Source organism: Taudactylus pleione, unplaced genomic scaffold, assembly GCF_031769625.1.
Source record: "Taudactylus pleione unplaced genomic scaffold, aTauple2 ptg000226l, whole genome shotgun sequence".
Classification (NCBI taxonomy): Eukaryota; Metazoa; Chordata; class Amphibia; order Anura; family Myobatrachidae; genus Taudactylus; species Taudactylus pleione.
Window position 1 is genome coordinate 307,040 of NW_028284628.1, and position 16,700 is coordinate 323,739.

The 16,700-nt window shown below is 52.7% G+C and overlaps 2 protein-coding genes and 3 pseudogenes across 2 annotated transcripts; all 5 read right to left on the reverse strand.

The window, feature by feature from the left end:
- Positions 1-456: 456 nt before the first annotated feature.
- On the reverse strand, positions 457-586 carry LOC148517142 (U2 spliceosomal RNA; annotated as a pseudogene).
- Positions 587-1,033: 447 nt separating this feature from the next.
- LOC148517143 (histone H2A type 1-like) lies at positions 1,034-1,498 on the reverse strand. Its single transcript, XM_088479143.1, has one exon. It carries the CDS (start codon positions 1,496-1,498, stop codon positions 1,082-1,084), a length of 417 nt encoding a protein of 138 aa, XP_088335269.1. The 3' UTR covers positions 1,034-1,081.
- A 254-nt stretch (positions 1,499-1,752) lies between these two features.
- Positions 1,753-4,086, reverse strand: LOC148517144 (uncharacterized). Its single transcript, XM_088479115.1, has 2 exons — positions 4,005-4,086; positions 1,753-3,296 (listed from the first exon to the last, which is right to left on the reverse strand). The coding sequence occupies exons 1-2, from the start codon at positions 4,084-4,086 to the stop codon at positions 1,906-1,908; spliced, it is 1,473 nt and encodes a 490-aa protein (XP_088335241.1). The 3' UTR covers positions 1,753-1,905.
- A 3,433-nt stretch (positions 4,087-7,519) lies between these two features.
- LOC148517145 (uncharacterized) lies at positions 7,520-9,980 on the reverse strand (annotated as a pseudogene).
- A 3,263-nt stretch (positions 9,981-13,243) lies between these two features.
- LOC148517146 (uncharacterized) lies at positions 13,244-15,836 on the reverse strand (annotated as a pseudogene).
- Between the last annotated feature and the right edge of the window lie 864 nt (positions 15,837-16,700).

Genomic DNA, 16,700 nt, shown 5'->3' on the forward strand with positions numbered 1-16,700 from the left:
AATGTGCCTGGCAAAATACAAGTGTGTCTTTTATAAGTGACTTCTCTGTGTTGGTTGCAAATGTCAAATTTGTTTCCCAAGGCTATTTAATACTTGCAACACTACAGCTACTTATTCAAATCAATACAATTTGTCGCGGTCGCAGGGTCTGGTCGCCGCTGGTCGGAGGTCGGGAGACGGCTTCGCAGAGGGCAGAGCAAACAAGTCTAGCCCAATGCTGGTCGAAGTCCTTCCTCGTCGCAGGGTCTGGTCGTCGCTGGTCGGAGGTCGGCTTCACAGAGGGCAGAGCAAACAAGTCTGGCCCTCTGCTACTTGTAGTCCTTCCTCGTCGCAGTCGGCAGTCTGGGGGACGCTGGTCGGAGCTTGGCAGTCGCTTCTTCAGAGGGCAGAGCAGCAAGTCTAACCCTCGGCAAGTCGAATCCTTCTTCCTCTCAGCAGTCCTCTTTCAGCTTCCTCGGGTGGTGCAGGTCCAGAAAAAAATGCAGCAGCAGGTCCTCTGGAGCCCGAGGGTAGCCAAAGTCCAGTCAGTCGAAACTGATAAGAACAGATACTACACTTGATCTTAGCCAAAAGGCCGAGAAGCCTCACTTTATTTTCACTGATTCCACCTTGTTAGCTAAAATCCTTCCCCCTTTAATGGAAGAAACGAAACATGGAAAACAATGCAATTCAGTTTATAATCGCAATTCTAGTCACATATCTGAACGTGCATATACAATTTGATATATTCTTATAGTAAATATAATCCCCAGTCAGTTTGCCAGAAAGAAGAGCAATTGCAAATTCTTGTATGGCCATAAGAAGTGATAGCAGTAGAAGTTTTTAAAGGAATTTAAAGCTTGTAAATGTGCGTAGACTAAAGTGGAACCAACCCTTCACAGCTGCTGTTCCTGATCTGGATGGAATGTTGGGGATGTTCTAATACAAAGCGCTGCTTACCAGCCAGATAACGCTACTGTAAAAACCTAAACAAAAAATAGCCGTGTTCTCAGCTCTCCTGGGAAGATGTGGGTAGCTCTGAAAAGAGCCTTTGTGGTGTTACAGGGACATGGGTTCTGTGGTGGAAGTTACCAGCATCACATTACTTGCTCTTGGCTGACTTGTGACTCTCCGTTTTCTTGGGCAGCAGCACGGCCTGGATGTTGGGCAGGACTCCCCCCTGGGCGATGGTCACTCCACCCAGCAATTTATTCAGTTCCTCATCATTGCGCACGGCGAGCTGAAGGTGGCGGGGGATGATGCGGGTCTTCTTGTTGTCGCGGGCAGCGTTACCTGCAAGCTCTAGAATCTCAGCCGTCAAGTACTCTAGTACAGCGGCCAAATACACTGGGGCTCCGGCACCAACACGCTCCGCATAATTTCCCTTCCTTAGGAGGCGGTGAACGCGGCCAGCAGGAAACTGGAGACCGGCCCGAGATGAACGAGTCTTGGCCTTAGCCCGGGTCTTGCCACCTTGTTTAACTCTTTTTTGATTGAAAAAAGCATTCTTTATTAACATAAAGATGGCAAAAAACATACATAAATCACACATACAAGTGTACTGTGTCGCAGCACAGCCTAAACCCAATACACTATCAAACATAATCAAACATACAATATAATACATTGCAAAACATATAGCACAAGGCATCCTATACTATACATAATACTTTGCATTATTCATTCACTACTTAAACAAAAACAACGATCAACAAGGTCTATGGGTGTGGAGGGTAGAGGGGAAGGGAGGGGGGGATCACAGAACTGAAGTTTTTATTGAGAGACAGACACATATATGGGAAGGGTGAATAAATAGAAAGACATTTCAACAAAACATCAGTCTCTGTGAAAAATGGGGGAAGGGGCCACTGTCCCAGTCCTTGTTGGACAATCAAGCATGGGGGGAGGGGGCAGAAGAAGGGGGGTTTAGTCCTCTTCTTCCACAGGGCTGTCCATGATGGAATAGTCTCTTAGCAGGCTGTGAATCAGCCTGCGACAGTCCTGGATAGACATCCTCTCCCTCCGCAGAATGAGGCGATTCCTGGCAAGCCACAAAGCGTCCTTAACACAGTTCATAAGGCGCCAGGCCTCCTGGATTGCCCCATAGGTGTGGGTGCCAGGAAACAGTCCGTAAAGTACTGAGTGGTACGAAAGGTTGCTCCTTGGCACACAGTCTTTGAGTTCATTTTCCAGGGCATCTAACAACAACTGTGCATAAGTACAGTCCCAAAACAAGTGCATAGATGTTTCCTCGTGAGAGATGCACCAGGGGCAATGTCTGTACCTGCACAGGTTACGGGAGTGCATGAATGTCCTTAGGGGCAGACCCCCTTGGATTGCCATCCATGACATGTCCTTGTGTCTATTTGTGAGCCTTTTGGAGGCCACATTGTCCCATACCTGCTTGGCAGTTGCTGAAGGGAGCCCTGGAATAGGCTCCATAACGTCTTTTGCTCTGATGAGCTTGTGGATAGTCTTTGGTTTCCACAAGTCAGGTTTAACTCCCTCCAGTTGGTGCTCCCTCACAAACTTGGACACATCCAGGTAGAACCAGGGAGTGTTCCAGTTGTAAGGGATGGAGCTGTCCCACTTAGCCCAGCCTAGGGCCCTCCAAAGGGGTAGGAGGAAAAAGCGAGACATGGAGTTTCCTGCAGAGTCATTATCAGTCTCGCACAAAGTCCTGCGGATACAGTTGCAAACAAAGAAGGCTCGCAGCATGGTGGGGATATCTGGTATTCCCTTTCCACCTTTGAGGGGCTCCTTGTACATAACTGTCCACTTTACTCTGTCCATCTTGGAGCCCCAGATGAAGTGAAACACTGCCCTTGTGATGGCCCTGCAGACCGTGACCAGAGGTGGCCAGGCCTGCGCTGTGTACTGCAGAACGGGAAGGATCTCATTGCGCAGTACAAGTGCTTTTCCTTCGATGGTAAGGTCTCTGAGGCTCCACAGTCCAATTTTTTGCCTTACAGTGGCAAGTCTTTCGTCCCAGCACTTCAGGGCCGCACCCTCACCACCAAGCCAGACTCCCAGAATTTTGATGAAGTCCGGCTTGACAGCAAAGGGGAATGGAGCGGAGGATGACAGGTGCCACTGCCCGAACAGCATAGCCTCTGACTTCCCGCAGTTGACTTTTGCCCCTGAAGCTCGGCCGAAGCTCTCGCAGGTCTGGACGAGTGCTGTCACCGAACTCTGGTCAGCGCAGAAGACAGTGACGTCATCCATGTACAGCGAACACTTGGCCTCTCTACGGTCTGGACCCGGTGCGATGACCCCTCTGATCTCTGGTTTCCGTCTGATGCATACAGCCAGGAGCTCTATAACACAAACAAAAAGAAGAGGTGAAAGAGGGCAGCCTTGTCTGACCCCGGATAGAATAGGAAAGGGGTCAGTCTTCCAGCCGTTCACCAACACCGAGCTGTGAATATCAAGGTACATCAGGTTAACATACGTGCAAAACATTTCACCAAGCCCAAACCTCTGCAGGACCCTACCCATCAACTCATGTGAGACACGGTCAAAGGCCTTCTCCTGGTCAAGGCTGACCAGAGCCGCATGCACGTTCCGGTCCTTGATGTAATGGACCGTGTCTCTGAGGAGGGCAAGGCTATCTGCAATCCTGCGGCCAGGAATGCCGCAGGTCTGGTCCGGGTGAATGATCTGTCCGATGACAGCCTTCAGCCTGTTGGCAAGTACCTTGGCCAGGATCTTGTAGTCCACGTTCAGGAGAGAGATGGGCCTCCAATTTTTCAGCTCACATCTCTCCCCCTTACGCTTATACAAGATCGTGATCAGTCCCTCCCTCAGTGAAGGAGGCATTTTGCCCTCCACCACCATCTCCTTGTACAGCTCGAGCAGGTCCGGGCCAATGAGGTCCCACAGCGCTACATAGAGCTCTGCTGGGAGACCATCACTGCCCGGGGTCCTGCCCTGCCTAAAGGATTTAGCGGCAGAGTGCAACTCCTCCAACACCAAGGGAGCATCCATGGCTGCTTTACCTGCAGGATCAATAGTGTTAGTGATACCTGACAGGAACTCATCAGCCACAGCACTGTCCGTCGTCTTTGGGGAGTAGAGGTCGCCATAGTAGTCCGTGATGACCTTCATGACGCCCTCCTTCCCCTGCCTGGGAATACCGGTCTCATCTCGCAGCTCAGTCAGGGGCGTGTGGCCAGAGTGGAGTTTCCTGAAAAAGAAAGAGTTACATTTCTCACCCTTCTCCAGGTTCTCCACCTTGGAACGGAAGACGATGCGTCTGGATTCCTCCTCGAAGTGCCCTTTCAGGCTCTTTTTGGTCTCCTCCAGATCATCTCTCACGTCCCAGCCGCACCGTTGGAGGTCCTGCAGGGACTGCAGTTGTCTCTGCAGTCCCTTGAAGTTCCTCTTTCGGTCGCACGCCTGTTGTCTTCCTTTGACCTGAAAGAAACTGCGAATGTTAGCCTTAACATATTCCCACCAATCACTCATGCATTCAAAATAACATTTATCATTCTTCCATGTGATGTAGGCATCCTTCAGCTCGGCCAGCACCTCCTCCCTTTCCAGCAGAGCACAGTTCAACTTCCAGGAGCCTGGGCCAGGAGGAAAACCATTGCCCAGGTCTCCTTGGAAGAGAATGGCTCTGTGGTCAGAGAAGAAGCAGGGAACCATAGCATGCCTATTCTGCTTCACTGCTCTAGAGGTAAACACAAAGTCAATGCAGGAATGCACCGAGCCATCGGGGCGGCTCCACGTGTAATTCACGGAGCCAGCCCCCATGGAGCCCACAGCATCCCGCAGAGAAGCTTCGGTTACCATTTCTATGAGCAGTTTAGATGTCAAATCAAGCTTAGCAGTGTTGCAGGTGCTGCGTCCATCCTCCTCCATGGGGCAGTTGAAATCTCCGGCCATCACTACTGCCCTAGTGGTTGCGAGCTGCAGCCGCAGGGTCTGGAAAAGCTCCAAACGCTCATTCTTACCAGGGGGTGCATACACACAGATTAGCCTAATAGGCTCACCTGCCCAGGAGCCGTCTACGATAAGCAATCTGCCGCAGACGAGCTCCTGAACAGAATCTAGTGTGAAGAGGCTCCCCCTAATAAGAATGGCGACCCCTGCAGACTTACACTCACCCCCACCAGACCAATAGGACGGACCGTGAGACCACTGCCGGCCCAGATGTCTATAAGACCTGGAAAAAGGAATAGAGCATTCCTGCAACATGTAAACATCACATTTCTGAGTATCTAAAAATACAAACACAGACTGTCTTCTAAACTTATCCTTAATACTCCTCACATTAATGGTAAAAAGGGAAAAAGACACCATTAGTTGGGAGAAAAAAGGTTAGAACACGGAAAATACATTTAGCTACCACTCTTGTCGGGCGGTGCTTCCTCTTGAATGGTTGCTGGGTCGCCCTGTTGGGGCGGCTGCATACAGCTCTGGATCAGCTGTTCGATTAAGTTGTCAGCATTCAGGTCAGGTACTACCTCCTCCACGAGGCTTTCCACCATCGCCTCCATCTCGTCCTCTAGTGGAAGAGGCTTCTCGACCTGTTCTACCGCCAACTTCTTGGAAGGGTCGGGGTCAGCAGCTGGGCTGTCAAACTCCTTTCGCTTCCTGCTCGACTGTTGAGTGCCTGCAGAGGATACAAGAGGGGGAAACTCTTCCTCGGAGAGGAGAGAGACAGGGGGGGTGGAAGAGACAGTGGGATGGAGAAGGGAGCGGGAGGGAGAGGGGGGAGGGGTTGTGCCAGCAGTGGGGGTGGGAGTTGCTGTCACAGTGGGAGGAGGGCGTGGGGTAGGATGGGTGGGAAGAGGTGGGGTAGGAAGGGTAGGATGGGTGCGAGGGAGTGGGGTGGAAGGTTTCTTACCCTCCTGGCGCCTCTGCTGGCCTTGTCCAGTCACTGCTGCCACGTAGGATTTTGCCCTATTGGGGCAGTCTCTGTAGACGTGGTTCACCTCCCCACAGAGGTTGCATGTCTTCTGGGTGGGGCAATCCTTGGTGTCGTGTCCCGCCACCTTGCACTTCTTGCAGGCTGCCACCTTGCAGTCTCTCCCAATGTGATCCTTCCCCCCGCAGGTCTTGCAGATCCGCGGCTGGTCCGGATAACTGAGAAATCCAGCAGATGCGCCCAGGGAGAAGAACTGTGGCAGGTGCACAACTCCATCGGGGCTCCAGTTGTCTTTTAGGAGCTTGACGATGACAGCCCACTTGCCTGTCCAGAAGCCATTCCTGTCCAGGATCTTGGAGGGCTCCTTGATCACCGTGCAGAAACGGCCCAGGAAGGTGGCGATGTCCTTGCCAGGCGTGTGTGGGTTCCGCATTGAAACCGTCACCCGCCTCTCCTCTCTTTGAATAGGGCTATTGCCCACAAAGCGAGAGAAAGGGGATTCAGGCCTCGCCGCTTTCACCGCTTCCCAGTACCTCTTGCAGATTGCAATGGAGGCAAAGGTCACATAAAAGATCCCCTTGAGATAGTTCTGTATGCTGAGGGTTTCAGCAGTTGAGAACCCCTGCTCAAGGACCATCTTCTTGCCGAAGGTCTCTGTCGTCATGTCCGGCATCTTTCCTTCCACCTCCTTCAGCTTCATCACGACGGTCTGCCTCATCCAGGGCTCCAAGGCTGGGGTACCCTTGGGCTGGGTCTGGCTGGGCTTCTCGGGGGCTGTTGCTGGAGGGGCGGTGGAGGTGGATGGGACCTGGTCGGGCAGAGCTTCGGCCGGCTTCGGTCCCTTCTTTGCCGCCTTCTTCCTGGCAGAGGTGGCTGGAGCGGAGGCTGGGGCTGGCACCGGGGTTGGAGCAGCTGAGGCCATCTCTCCTGCTTCTTGCCCGGGGTCGAAGTTGGGCTGGAGAAGGGTCTGCGGCGGTCGGAGGTCGGAAGTCGCTTTCGCAGAGGGCAGAGCAAACAAGTCTAACCCAATGCCAGTCAAAGTCCTTCCTCGTCGCGGTCGCAGGGTCTGGTCGCTGCTGGTCGGAGGTCGGGAGACGGCTTCGCAGAGGGCAGAGCAAACAAGTCTAGCCCAATGCTGGTCGAAGTCCTTCCTCGTCGCAGGGTCTGGTCGTCGCTGGTCGGAGGTCGGTTTCACAGAGGGCAGAGCAAACAAGTCTGACCCTCTGCTACTTGTAGTCCTTCCTCGTCGCAGTCGGCAGTCTGGGGGACGCTGGTCGGAGCTTGGCAGTCGCTTCTTCAGAGGGCAGAGCAGCAAGTCTAACCCTCGGCAAGTCGAATCCTTCTTCCTCTCAGCAGTCCTCTTTCAGCTTCCTCGGCCGGTGCAGGTCCAGAAAAAATGTGGCAGCAGGTCCTCTGGAGCCCGAGTGTAGTCACAGTCCAGTCAGTCAGCACTGATAAGAACAGATTTTTTTTGATTGAAAAAAGCATTCTTTATTAACATAAAGATGGCAAAAAACATACATAAATCACACATACAAGTGTACTGTGTCGCAGCACAGCCTAAACCCAATACACTATCAAGCATAATCAAGCATACAATATAATGCTTTGCAAAACATATAGCACAAGGCATCCTATACTATACATAATACTTTGCATTATTCATTCGCTACTTAAACAAAAACAACAATCAACAAGGTCTATGGGTGTGGAGGGTAGAGGGGAAGGGAGGGGGGAATCACAGAACTGAAGTTTTTATTGAAAGACAGACACATATATGGGAAGGGTGAATAAATAGAAAGACAAATCAACAAAACATCAGTCTCTGTGAAAAATGGGGGAAGGGGCCACTGTCCCAGTCCTTGTTGGACAATCAAGCATGGGGGGAGGGGGCAGAAGAAGGGGGGTTTAGTCCTCTTCTTCCTCAGGCTGTCCATGATGGAATAGTCTCTTAGCAGGCTGTGAATCAGCCTGCGACAGTCCTGGATAGACATCCTCTCCCTCCGCAGAATGAGGCGATTCCTGGCAAGCCACAAAGCGTCCTTAACACAGTTCATAAGGCGCCAGGCCTCCTGGATTGCCCCATAGGTGTGGGTGCCAGGAAACAGTCCATAAAGTACTGAGTGGTACGAAAGGTTGCTCCTTGGCACACAGTCTTTGAGTTCATTTTCCAGGGCATCTAACAACAACTGTGCATAAGTACAGTCCCAAAACAAGTGCATAGATGTTTCCTCGTGAGAGATGCACCAGGGGCAATGTCTGTACCTGCACAGGTTACGGGAGTGCATGAATGTCCTTAGGGGCAGACCCCCTTGGATTGCCATCCATGACATGTCCTTGTGTCTATTTGTGAGCCTTTTGGAGGCCACATTGTCCCATACCTGCTTGGCAGTTGCTGAAGGGAGCCCTGGAATAGGCTCCATAACGTCTTTTGCTCTGATGAGCTTGTGGATAGTCTTTGGTTTCCACAAGTCAGGTTTAACTCCCTCCAGTTGGTGCTCCCTCACAAACTTGGACACATCCAGGTAGAACCAGGGAGTGTTCCAGTTGTAAGGGACGGAGCTGTCCCACTTAGCCCAGCCTAGGGCCCTCCAAAGGGGTAGGAGGAAAAAGCGAGACATGGAGTTTCCTGCAGAGTCATTATCAGTCTCACACAAAGTCCTGCGGATACAGTTGCAAACAAAGAAGGCTCGCAGCATGGTGGGGATATCTGGTATTCCCTTCCCACCTTTGAGGGGCTCCTTGTACATAACTGTCCACTTTACTCTGTCCATCTTGGAGCCCCAGATGAAGTGAAACACTGTCCTTGTGATGGCCCTGCAGACCGTGACCAGAGGTGGCCAGGCCTGCGCTGTGTACTGCAGAATGGGAAGGATCTCATTGCACAGTACAAGTGCTTTTCCTTCGATGGTAAGGTCTCTGAGGCTCCACAGTCCAATTTTTTGCCTTACAGTGGCAAGTCTTTCGTCCCAGCACTTCAGGGCCGCACCTTCACCACCAAGCCAGACTCCCAGAATTTTGATGAAGTCCGGCTTGACAGCAAAGGGGAATGGAGCGGAGGATGACAGGTGCCACTGCCCGAACAGCATAGCCTCTGACTTCCCGCAGTTGACTTTTGCCCCTGAAGCTCGGCCGAAGCTCTCGCAGGTCTGGACGAGTGCTGTCACCGAACTCTGGTCAGCGCAGAAGACAGTGACGTCGTCCATGTACAGCAAACACTTGGCCTCTCTACGGTCTGGACCCGGTGCGATGACCCCTCTGATCTCTGGTTTCCGTCTGATGCATACAGCCAGGAGCTCTATAACACAAACAAAAAGAAGAGGTGAAAGAGGGCAGCCTTGTCTGACCCCGGATAGAATAGGAAAGGGGTCAGTCTTCCAGCCGTTCACCAACACCGAGCTGTGAATATCAAGGTACATCAGGTTAACATACATGCAAAACATTTCACCAAGCCCAAACCTCTGCAGGACCCTACCCATCAACTCATGTGAGACACGGTCAAAGGCCTTCTCCTGGTCAAGGCTGACCAGAGCCGCATGCACGTTCCGGTCCTTGATGTAATGGACCGTGTCTCTGAGGAGGGCAAGGCTATCTGCAATCCTGCGGCCAGGAATGCCGCAGGTCTGGTCCGGGTGAATGATCTGTCCGATGACAGCCTTCAGCCTGTTGGCAAGTACCTTGGCCAGGATCTTGTAGTCCACGTTCAGGAGAGAGATGGGCCTCCAATTTTTCAGCTCACATCTCTCCCCCTTACGCTTATACAAGATCGTGATCAGTCCCTCCCTCAGTGAAGGAGGCATTTTGCCCTCCACCACCATCTCCTTGTACAGCTCGAGCAGGTCCAGGCCAATGAGGTCCCACAGCGCTACATAGAGCTCTGCTGGGAGACCATCACTGCCCGGGGTCCTGCCCTGCCTAAAGGATTTAGCGGCAGAGTGCAACTCCTCCAACACCAAGGGAGCATCCATGGCTGCTTTACCTGCAGGATCAATAGTGTTAGTGATACCTGACAGGAACTCATCAGCCACAGCACTTTCCGTCGTCTTTGGGGAGTAGAGGTCGCCATAGTAGTCCGTGATGACCTTCATGACGCCCTCCTTCCCCTGCCTGGGAATACCGGTCTCATCTCGCAGCTCAGTCAGGGGCGTGTGGCCAGAGTGGAGTTTCCTGAAAAAGAAAGAGTTACATTTCTCACCCTTCTCCAGGTTCTCCACCTTGGAACGGAAGACGATGCGTCTGGATTCCTCCTCGAAGTGCCCTTTCAGGCTCTTTTTGGTCTCCTCCAGATCATCTCTCACGTCCCAGCCGCACCGTTGGAGGTCCTGCAGGGACTGCAGTTGTCTCTGCAGTCCCTTGAAGTTCCTCTTTCGGTCGCACGCCTGTTGTCTTCCTTTGACCTGAAAGAAACTGCGAATGTTAGCCTTAACATATTCCCACCAATCACTCATGCATTCAAAATAACATTTATCATTCTTCCATGTGATGTAGGCATCCTTCAGCTCGGCCAGCACCTCCTCCCTTTCCAGCAGAGCACAGTTCAACTTCCAGGAGCCTGGGCCAGGAGGAAAACCATTGCCCAGGTCTCCTTGGAAGAGAATGGCTCTGTGGTCAGAGAAGAAGCAGGGAACCATAGCATGCCTATTCTGCTTCACTGCTCTAGAGGTAAACACAAAGTCAATGCGGGAATGCACCGAGCCATCGGGGCGGCTCCACGTGTAATTCACGGAGCCAGCCCCCATGGAGCCCACAGCATCCCGCAGAGAAGCTTCGGTTACCATTTCTATGAGCAGTTTAGATGTCGAATCAAGCTTAGCAGTGTTGCAGGTGCTGCGTCCATCCTCCTCCATGGGGCAGTTGAAATCTCCGGCCATCACTACTGCCCTAGTGGTTGCGAGCTGCAGCCGCAGGGTCTGGAAAAGCTCCAAACGCTCATTCTTACCAGGGGGTGCATACACACAGATTAGCCTAATAGGCTCACCTGCCCAGGAGCCATCTACGATAAGCAATCTGCCGCAGACGAGCTCCTGAACAGAATCTAGTGTGAAGAGGCTCCCCCTAATAAGAATGGCGACCCCTGCAGACTGACACTCACCCCCACCAGACCAATAGGACGGACCGTGAGACCACTGCCGGCCCAGATGTCTATAAGACCTGGAAAAAGGAATAGAGCATTCCTGCAACATGTAAACATCACATTTCTGAGTATCTAAAAATGCAAACACAGACTGTCTTCTAAACCTATCCTTAATACTCCTCACATTAATGGTAAAAAGGGAAAAAGACACCATTAGTTGGGAGAAAAAAGGTTAGAACACGGAAAATACATTTAGCTACCACTCTTGTCGGGCGGTGCCTCCTCTTGAACGGTTGCTGGGTTGCCCTGTTGGGGCGGCTGCATACAGCTCTGGATCAGCTGTTCGATTAAGTTGTCAGCATTCAGGTCAGGTACTACCTCCTCCACGAGGCTTTCCACCATCGCCTCCATCTCGTCTTCTAGTGGAAGAGGGTTCTCGACCTGTTCTACCGCCAACTTCTTGGAATGGTCGGGGTCAGCAGCTGGGCTGTCAAACTCCTTTCGCTTCCTGCTCGACTGTTGAGTGCATGCAGAGGATACAAGAGGGGGAAACTCTTCCTCGGAGAGGAGAGAGACAGGGGGGGTGGAAGAGACAGTGGGATGGAGAAGGGAGCGGGAGGGAGAGGGGGGAGGGGTTGTGCCAGCAGTGGGGGTGGGAGTTGCTGTCACAGTGGGAGGAGGGCGTGGGGTAGGATGGGTGGGAAGGGGTGGGGTAGGAAGGGTAGGATGGGTGCGAGGGAGTGGGGTGGAAGGTTTCTTACCCTCCTGGCGCCTCTGCTGGCCTTGTCCAGTCACTGCTGCCACGTAGGATTTTGCCCTATTGGGGCAGTCTCTGTAGACGTGGTTCACCTCCCCACAGAGGTTGCATGTCTTCTGGGTGGGGCAATCCTTGGTGTCGTGTCCCGCCACCTTGCACTTCTTGCAGGCTGCCACCTTGCAGTCTCTCCCAATGTGATCCTTCCCCCCGCAGGTCTTGCAGATCCGCGGCTGGTCCGGATAACTGAGAAATCCAGCAGATGCGCCCAGGGAGAAGAACTGTGGCAGGTGCACAACTCCATCGGGGCTCCAGTTGTCTTTTAGGAGCTTGACGATGACAGCCCACTTGCCTGTCCAGAAGCCATTCCTGTCCAGGATCTTGGAGGGCTCCTTGATCACCGTGCAGAAACGGCCCAGGAAGGTGGCGATGTCCTTGCCAGGCGTGTGTGGGTTCCGCATTGAAACCGTCACCCGCCTCTCCTCTCTTTGAATAGGGCTATTGCCCACAAAGCGAGAGAAAGGGGATTCAGGCCTCGCCGCTTTCACCGCTTCCCAGTACCTCTTGCAGATTGCAATGGAGGCAAAGGTCACATAAAAGATCCCCTTGAGATAGTTCTGTATGCTGAGGGTTTCAGCAGTTGAGAACCCCTGCTCAAGGACCATCTTCTTGCCGAAGGTCTCTGTCGTCATGTCCGGCATCTTTCCTTCCACCTCCTTCAGCTTCATCACGACGGTCTGCCTCATCCAGGGCTCCAAGGCTGGGGTACCCTTGGGCTGGGTCTGGCTGGGCTTCTCGGGGGCTGTTGCTGGAGGGGCGGTGGAGGTGGATGGGACCTGGTCGGGCAGAGCTTCGGCCGGCTTCGGTCCCTTCTTTGCCGCCTTCTTCCTGGCAGAGGTGGCTGGAGCGGAGGCTGGGGCTGGCACCGGGGTTGGAGCAGCTGAGGCCATCTCTCCTGCTTCTTGCCCGGGGTCGAAGTTGGGCTGGAGAAGGGTCTGCGGCGGTCGGAGGTCGGAAGTCGCTTTCGCAGAGGGCAGAGCAAACAAGTCTAACCCAATGCCAGTCAAAGTCCTTCCTCGTCGCGGTCGCAGGGTCTGGTCGCTGCTGGTCGGAGGTCGGGAGACGGCTTCGCAGAGGGCAGAGCAAACAAGTCTAGCCCAATGCTGGTCGAAGTCCTTCCTCGTCGCAGGGTCTGGTCGTCGCTGGTCGGAGGTCGGTTTCACAGAGGGCAGAGCAAACAAGTCTGACCCTCTGCTACTTGTAGTCCTTCCTCGTCGCAGTCGGCAGTCTGGGGGACGCTGGTCGGAGCTTGGCAGTCGCTTCTTCAGAGGGCAGAGCAGCAAGTCTAACCCTCGGCAAGTCGAATCCTTCTTCCTCTCAGCAGTCCTCTTTCAGCTTCCTCGGCCGGTGCAGGTCCAGAAAAAATGTGGCAGCAGGTCCTCTGGAGCCCGAGTGTAGTCACAGTCCAGTCAGTCAGCACTGATAAGAACAGATTTTTTTTGATTGAAAAAAGCATTCTTTATTAACATAAAGATGGCAAAAAACATACATAAATCACACATACAAGTGTACTGTGTCGCAGCACAGCCTAAACCCAATACACTATCAAGCATAATCAAGCATACAATATAATGCATTGCAAAACATATAGCACAAGGCATCCTATACTATACATAATACTTTGCATTATTCATTCGCTACTTAAACAAAAACAACAATCAACAAGGTCTATGGGTGTGGAGGGTAGAGGGGAAGGGAGGGGGGAATCACAGAACTGAAGTTTTTATTGAAAGACAGACACATATATGGGAAGGGTGAATAAATAGAAAGACAAATCAACAAAACATCAGTCTCTGTGAAAAATGGGGGAAGGGGCCACTGTCCCAGTCCTTGTTGGACAATCAAGCATGGGGGGAGGGGGCAGAAGAAGGGGGGTTTAGTCCTCTTCTTCCTCAGGCTGTCCATGATGGAATAGTCTCTTAGCAGGCTGTGAATCAGCCTGCGACAGTCCTGGATAGACATCCTCTCCCTCCGCAGAATGAGGCGATTCCTGGCAAGCCACAAAGCGTCCTTAACACAGTTCATAAGGCGCCAGGCCTCCTGGATTGCCCCATAGGTGTGGGTGCCAGGAAACAGTCCATAAAGTACTGAGTGGTACGAAAGGTTGCTCCTTGGCACACAGTCTTTGAGTTCATTTTCCAGGGCATCTAACAACAACTGTGCATAAGTACAGTCCCAAAACAAGTGCATAGATGTTTCCTCGTGAGAGATGCACCAGGGGCAATGTCTGTACCTGCACAGGTTACGGGAGTGCATGAATGTCCTTAGGGGCAGACCCCCTTGGATTGCCATCCATGACATGTCCTTGTGTCTATTTGTGAGCCTTTTGGAGGCCACATTGTCCCATACCTGCTTGGCAGTTGCTGAAGGGAGCCCTGGAATAGGCTCCATAACGTCTTTTGCTCTGATGAGCTTGTGGATAGTCTTTGGTTTCCACAAGTCAGGTTTAACTCCCTCCAGTTGGTGCTCCCTCACAAACTTGGACACATCCAGGTAGAACCAGGGAGTGTTCCAGTTGTAAGGGACGGAGCTGTCCCACTTAGCCCAGCCTAGGGCCCTCCAAAGGGGTAGGAGGAAAAAGCGAGACATGGAGTTTCCTGCAGAGTCATTATCAGTCTCACACAAAGTCCTGCGGATACAGTTGCAAACAAAGAAGGCTCGCAGCATGGTGGGGATATCTGGTATTCCCTTCCCACCTTTGAGGGGCTCCTTGTACATAACTGTCCACTTTACTCTGTCCATCTTGGAGCCCCAGATGAAGTGAAACACTGTCCTTGTGATGGCCCTGCAGACCGTGACCAGAGGTGGCCAGGCCTGCGCTGTGTACTGCAGAATGGGAAGGATCTCATTGCACAGTACAAGTGCTTTTCCTTCGATGGTAAGGTCTCTGAGGCTCCACAGTCCAATTTTTTGCCTTACAGTGGCAAGTCTTTCGTCCCAGCACTTCAGGGCCGCACCTTCACCACCAAGCCAGACTCCCAGAATTTTGATGAAGTCCGGCTTGACAGCAAAGGGGAATGGAGCGGAGGATGACAGGTGCCACTGCCCGAACAGCATAGCCTCTGACTTCCCGCAGTTGACTTTTGCCCCTGAAGCTCGGCCGAAGCTCTCGCAGGTCTGGACGAGTGCTGTCACCGAACTCTGGTCAGCGCAGAAGACAGTGACGTCGTCCATGTACAGCAAACACTTGGCCTCTCTACGGTCTGGACCCGGTGCGATGACCCCTCTGATCTCTGGTTTCCGTCTGATGCATACAGCCAGGAGCTCTATAACACAAACAAAAAGAAGAGGTGAAAGAGGGCAGCCTTGTCTGACCCCGGATAGAATAGGAAAGGGGTCAGTCTTCCAGCCGTTCACCAACACCGAGCTGTGAATATCAAGGTACATCAGGTTAACATACATGCAAAACATTTCACCAAGCCCAAACCTCTGCAGGACCCTACCCATCAACTCATGTGAGACACGGTCAAAGGCCTTCTCCTGGTCAAGGCTGACCAGAGCCGCATGCACGTTCCGGTCCTTGATGTAATGGACCGTGTCTCTGAGGAGGGCAAGGCTATCTGCAATCCTGCGGCCAGGAATGCCGCAGGTCTGGTCCGGGTGAATGATCTGTCCGATGACAGCCTTCAGCCTGTTGGCAAGTACCTTGGCCAGGATCTTGTAGTCCACGTTCAGGAGAGAGATGGGCCTCCAATTTTTCAGCTCACATCTCTCCCCCTTACGCTTATACAAGATCGTGATCAGTCCCTCCCTCAGTGAAGGAGGCATTTTGCCCTCCACCACCATCTCCTTGTACAGCTCGAGCAGGTCCAGGCCAATGAGGTCCCACAGCGCTACATAGAGCTCTGCTGGGAGACCATCACTGCCCGGGGTCCTGCCCTGCCTAAAGGATTTAGCGGCAGAGTGCAACTCCTCCAACACCAAGGGAGCATCCATGGCTGCTTTACCTGCAGGATCAATAGTGTTAGTGATACCTGACAGGAACTCATCAGCCACAGCACTTTCCGTCGTCTTTGGGGAGTAGAGGTCGCCATAGTAGTCCGTGATGACCTTCATGACGCCCTCCTTCCCCTGCCTGGGAATACCGGTCTCATCTCGCAGCTCAGTCAGGGGCGTGTGGCCAGAGTGGAGTTTCCTGAAAAAGAAAGAGTTACATTTCTCACCCTTCTCCAGGTTCTCCACCTTGGAACGGAAGACGATGCGTCTGGATTCCTCCTCGAAGTGCCCTTTCAGGCTCTTTTTGGTCTCCTCCAGATCATCTCTCACGTCCCAGCCGCACCGTTGGAGGTCCTGCAGGGACTGCAGTTGTCTCTGCAGTCCCTTGAAGTTCCTCTTTCGGTCGCACGCCTGTTGTCTTCCTTTGACCTGAAAGAAACTGCGAATGTTAGCCTTAACATATTCCCACCAATCACTCATGCATTCAAAATAACATTTATCATTCTTCCATGTGATGTAGGCATCCTTCAGCTCGGCCAGCACCTCCTCCCTTTCCAGCAGAGCACAGTTCAACTTCCAGGAGCCTGGGCCAGGAGGAAAACCATTGCCCAGGTCTCCTTGGAAGAGAATGGCTCTGTGGTCAGAGAAGAAGCAGGGAACCATAGCATGCCTATTCTGCTTCACTGCTCTAGAGGTAAACACAAAGTCAATGCGGGAATGCACCGAGCCATCGGGGCGGCTCCACGTGTAATTCACGGAGCCAGCCCCCATGGAGCCCACAGCATCCCGCAGAGAAGCTTCGGTTACCATTTCTATGAGCAGTTTAGATGTCGAATCAAGCTTAGCAGTGTTGCAGGTGCTGCGTCCATCCTCCTCCATGGGGCAGTTGAAATCTCCGGCCATCACTACTGCCCTAGTGGTTGCGAGCTGCAGCCGCAGGGTCTGGAAAAGCTCCAAACGCTCATTCTTACCAGGGGGTGCATACACACAGATTAGCCTAATAGGCTCACCTGCCCAGGAGC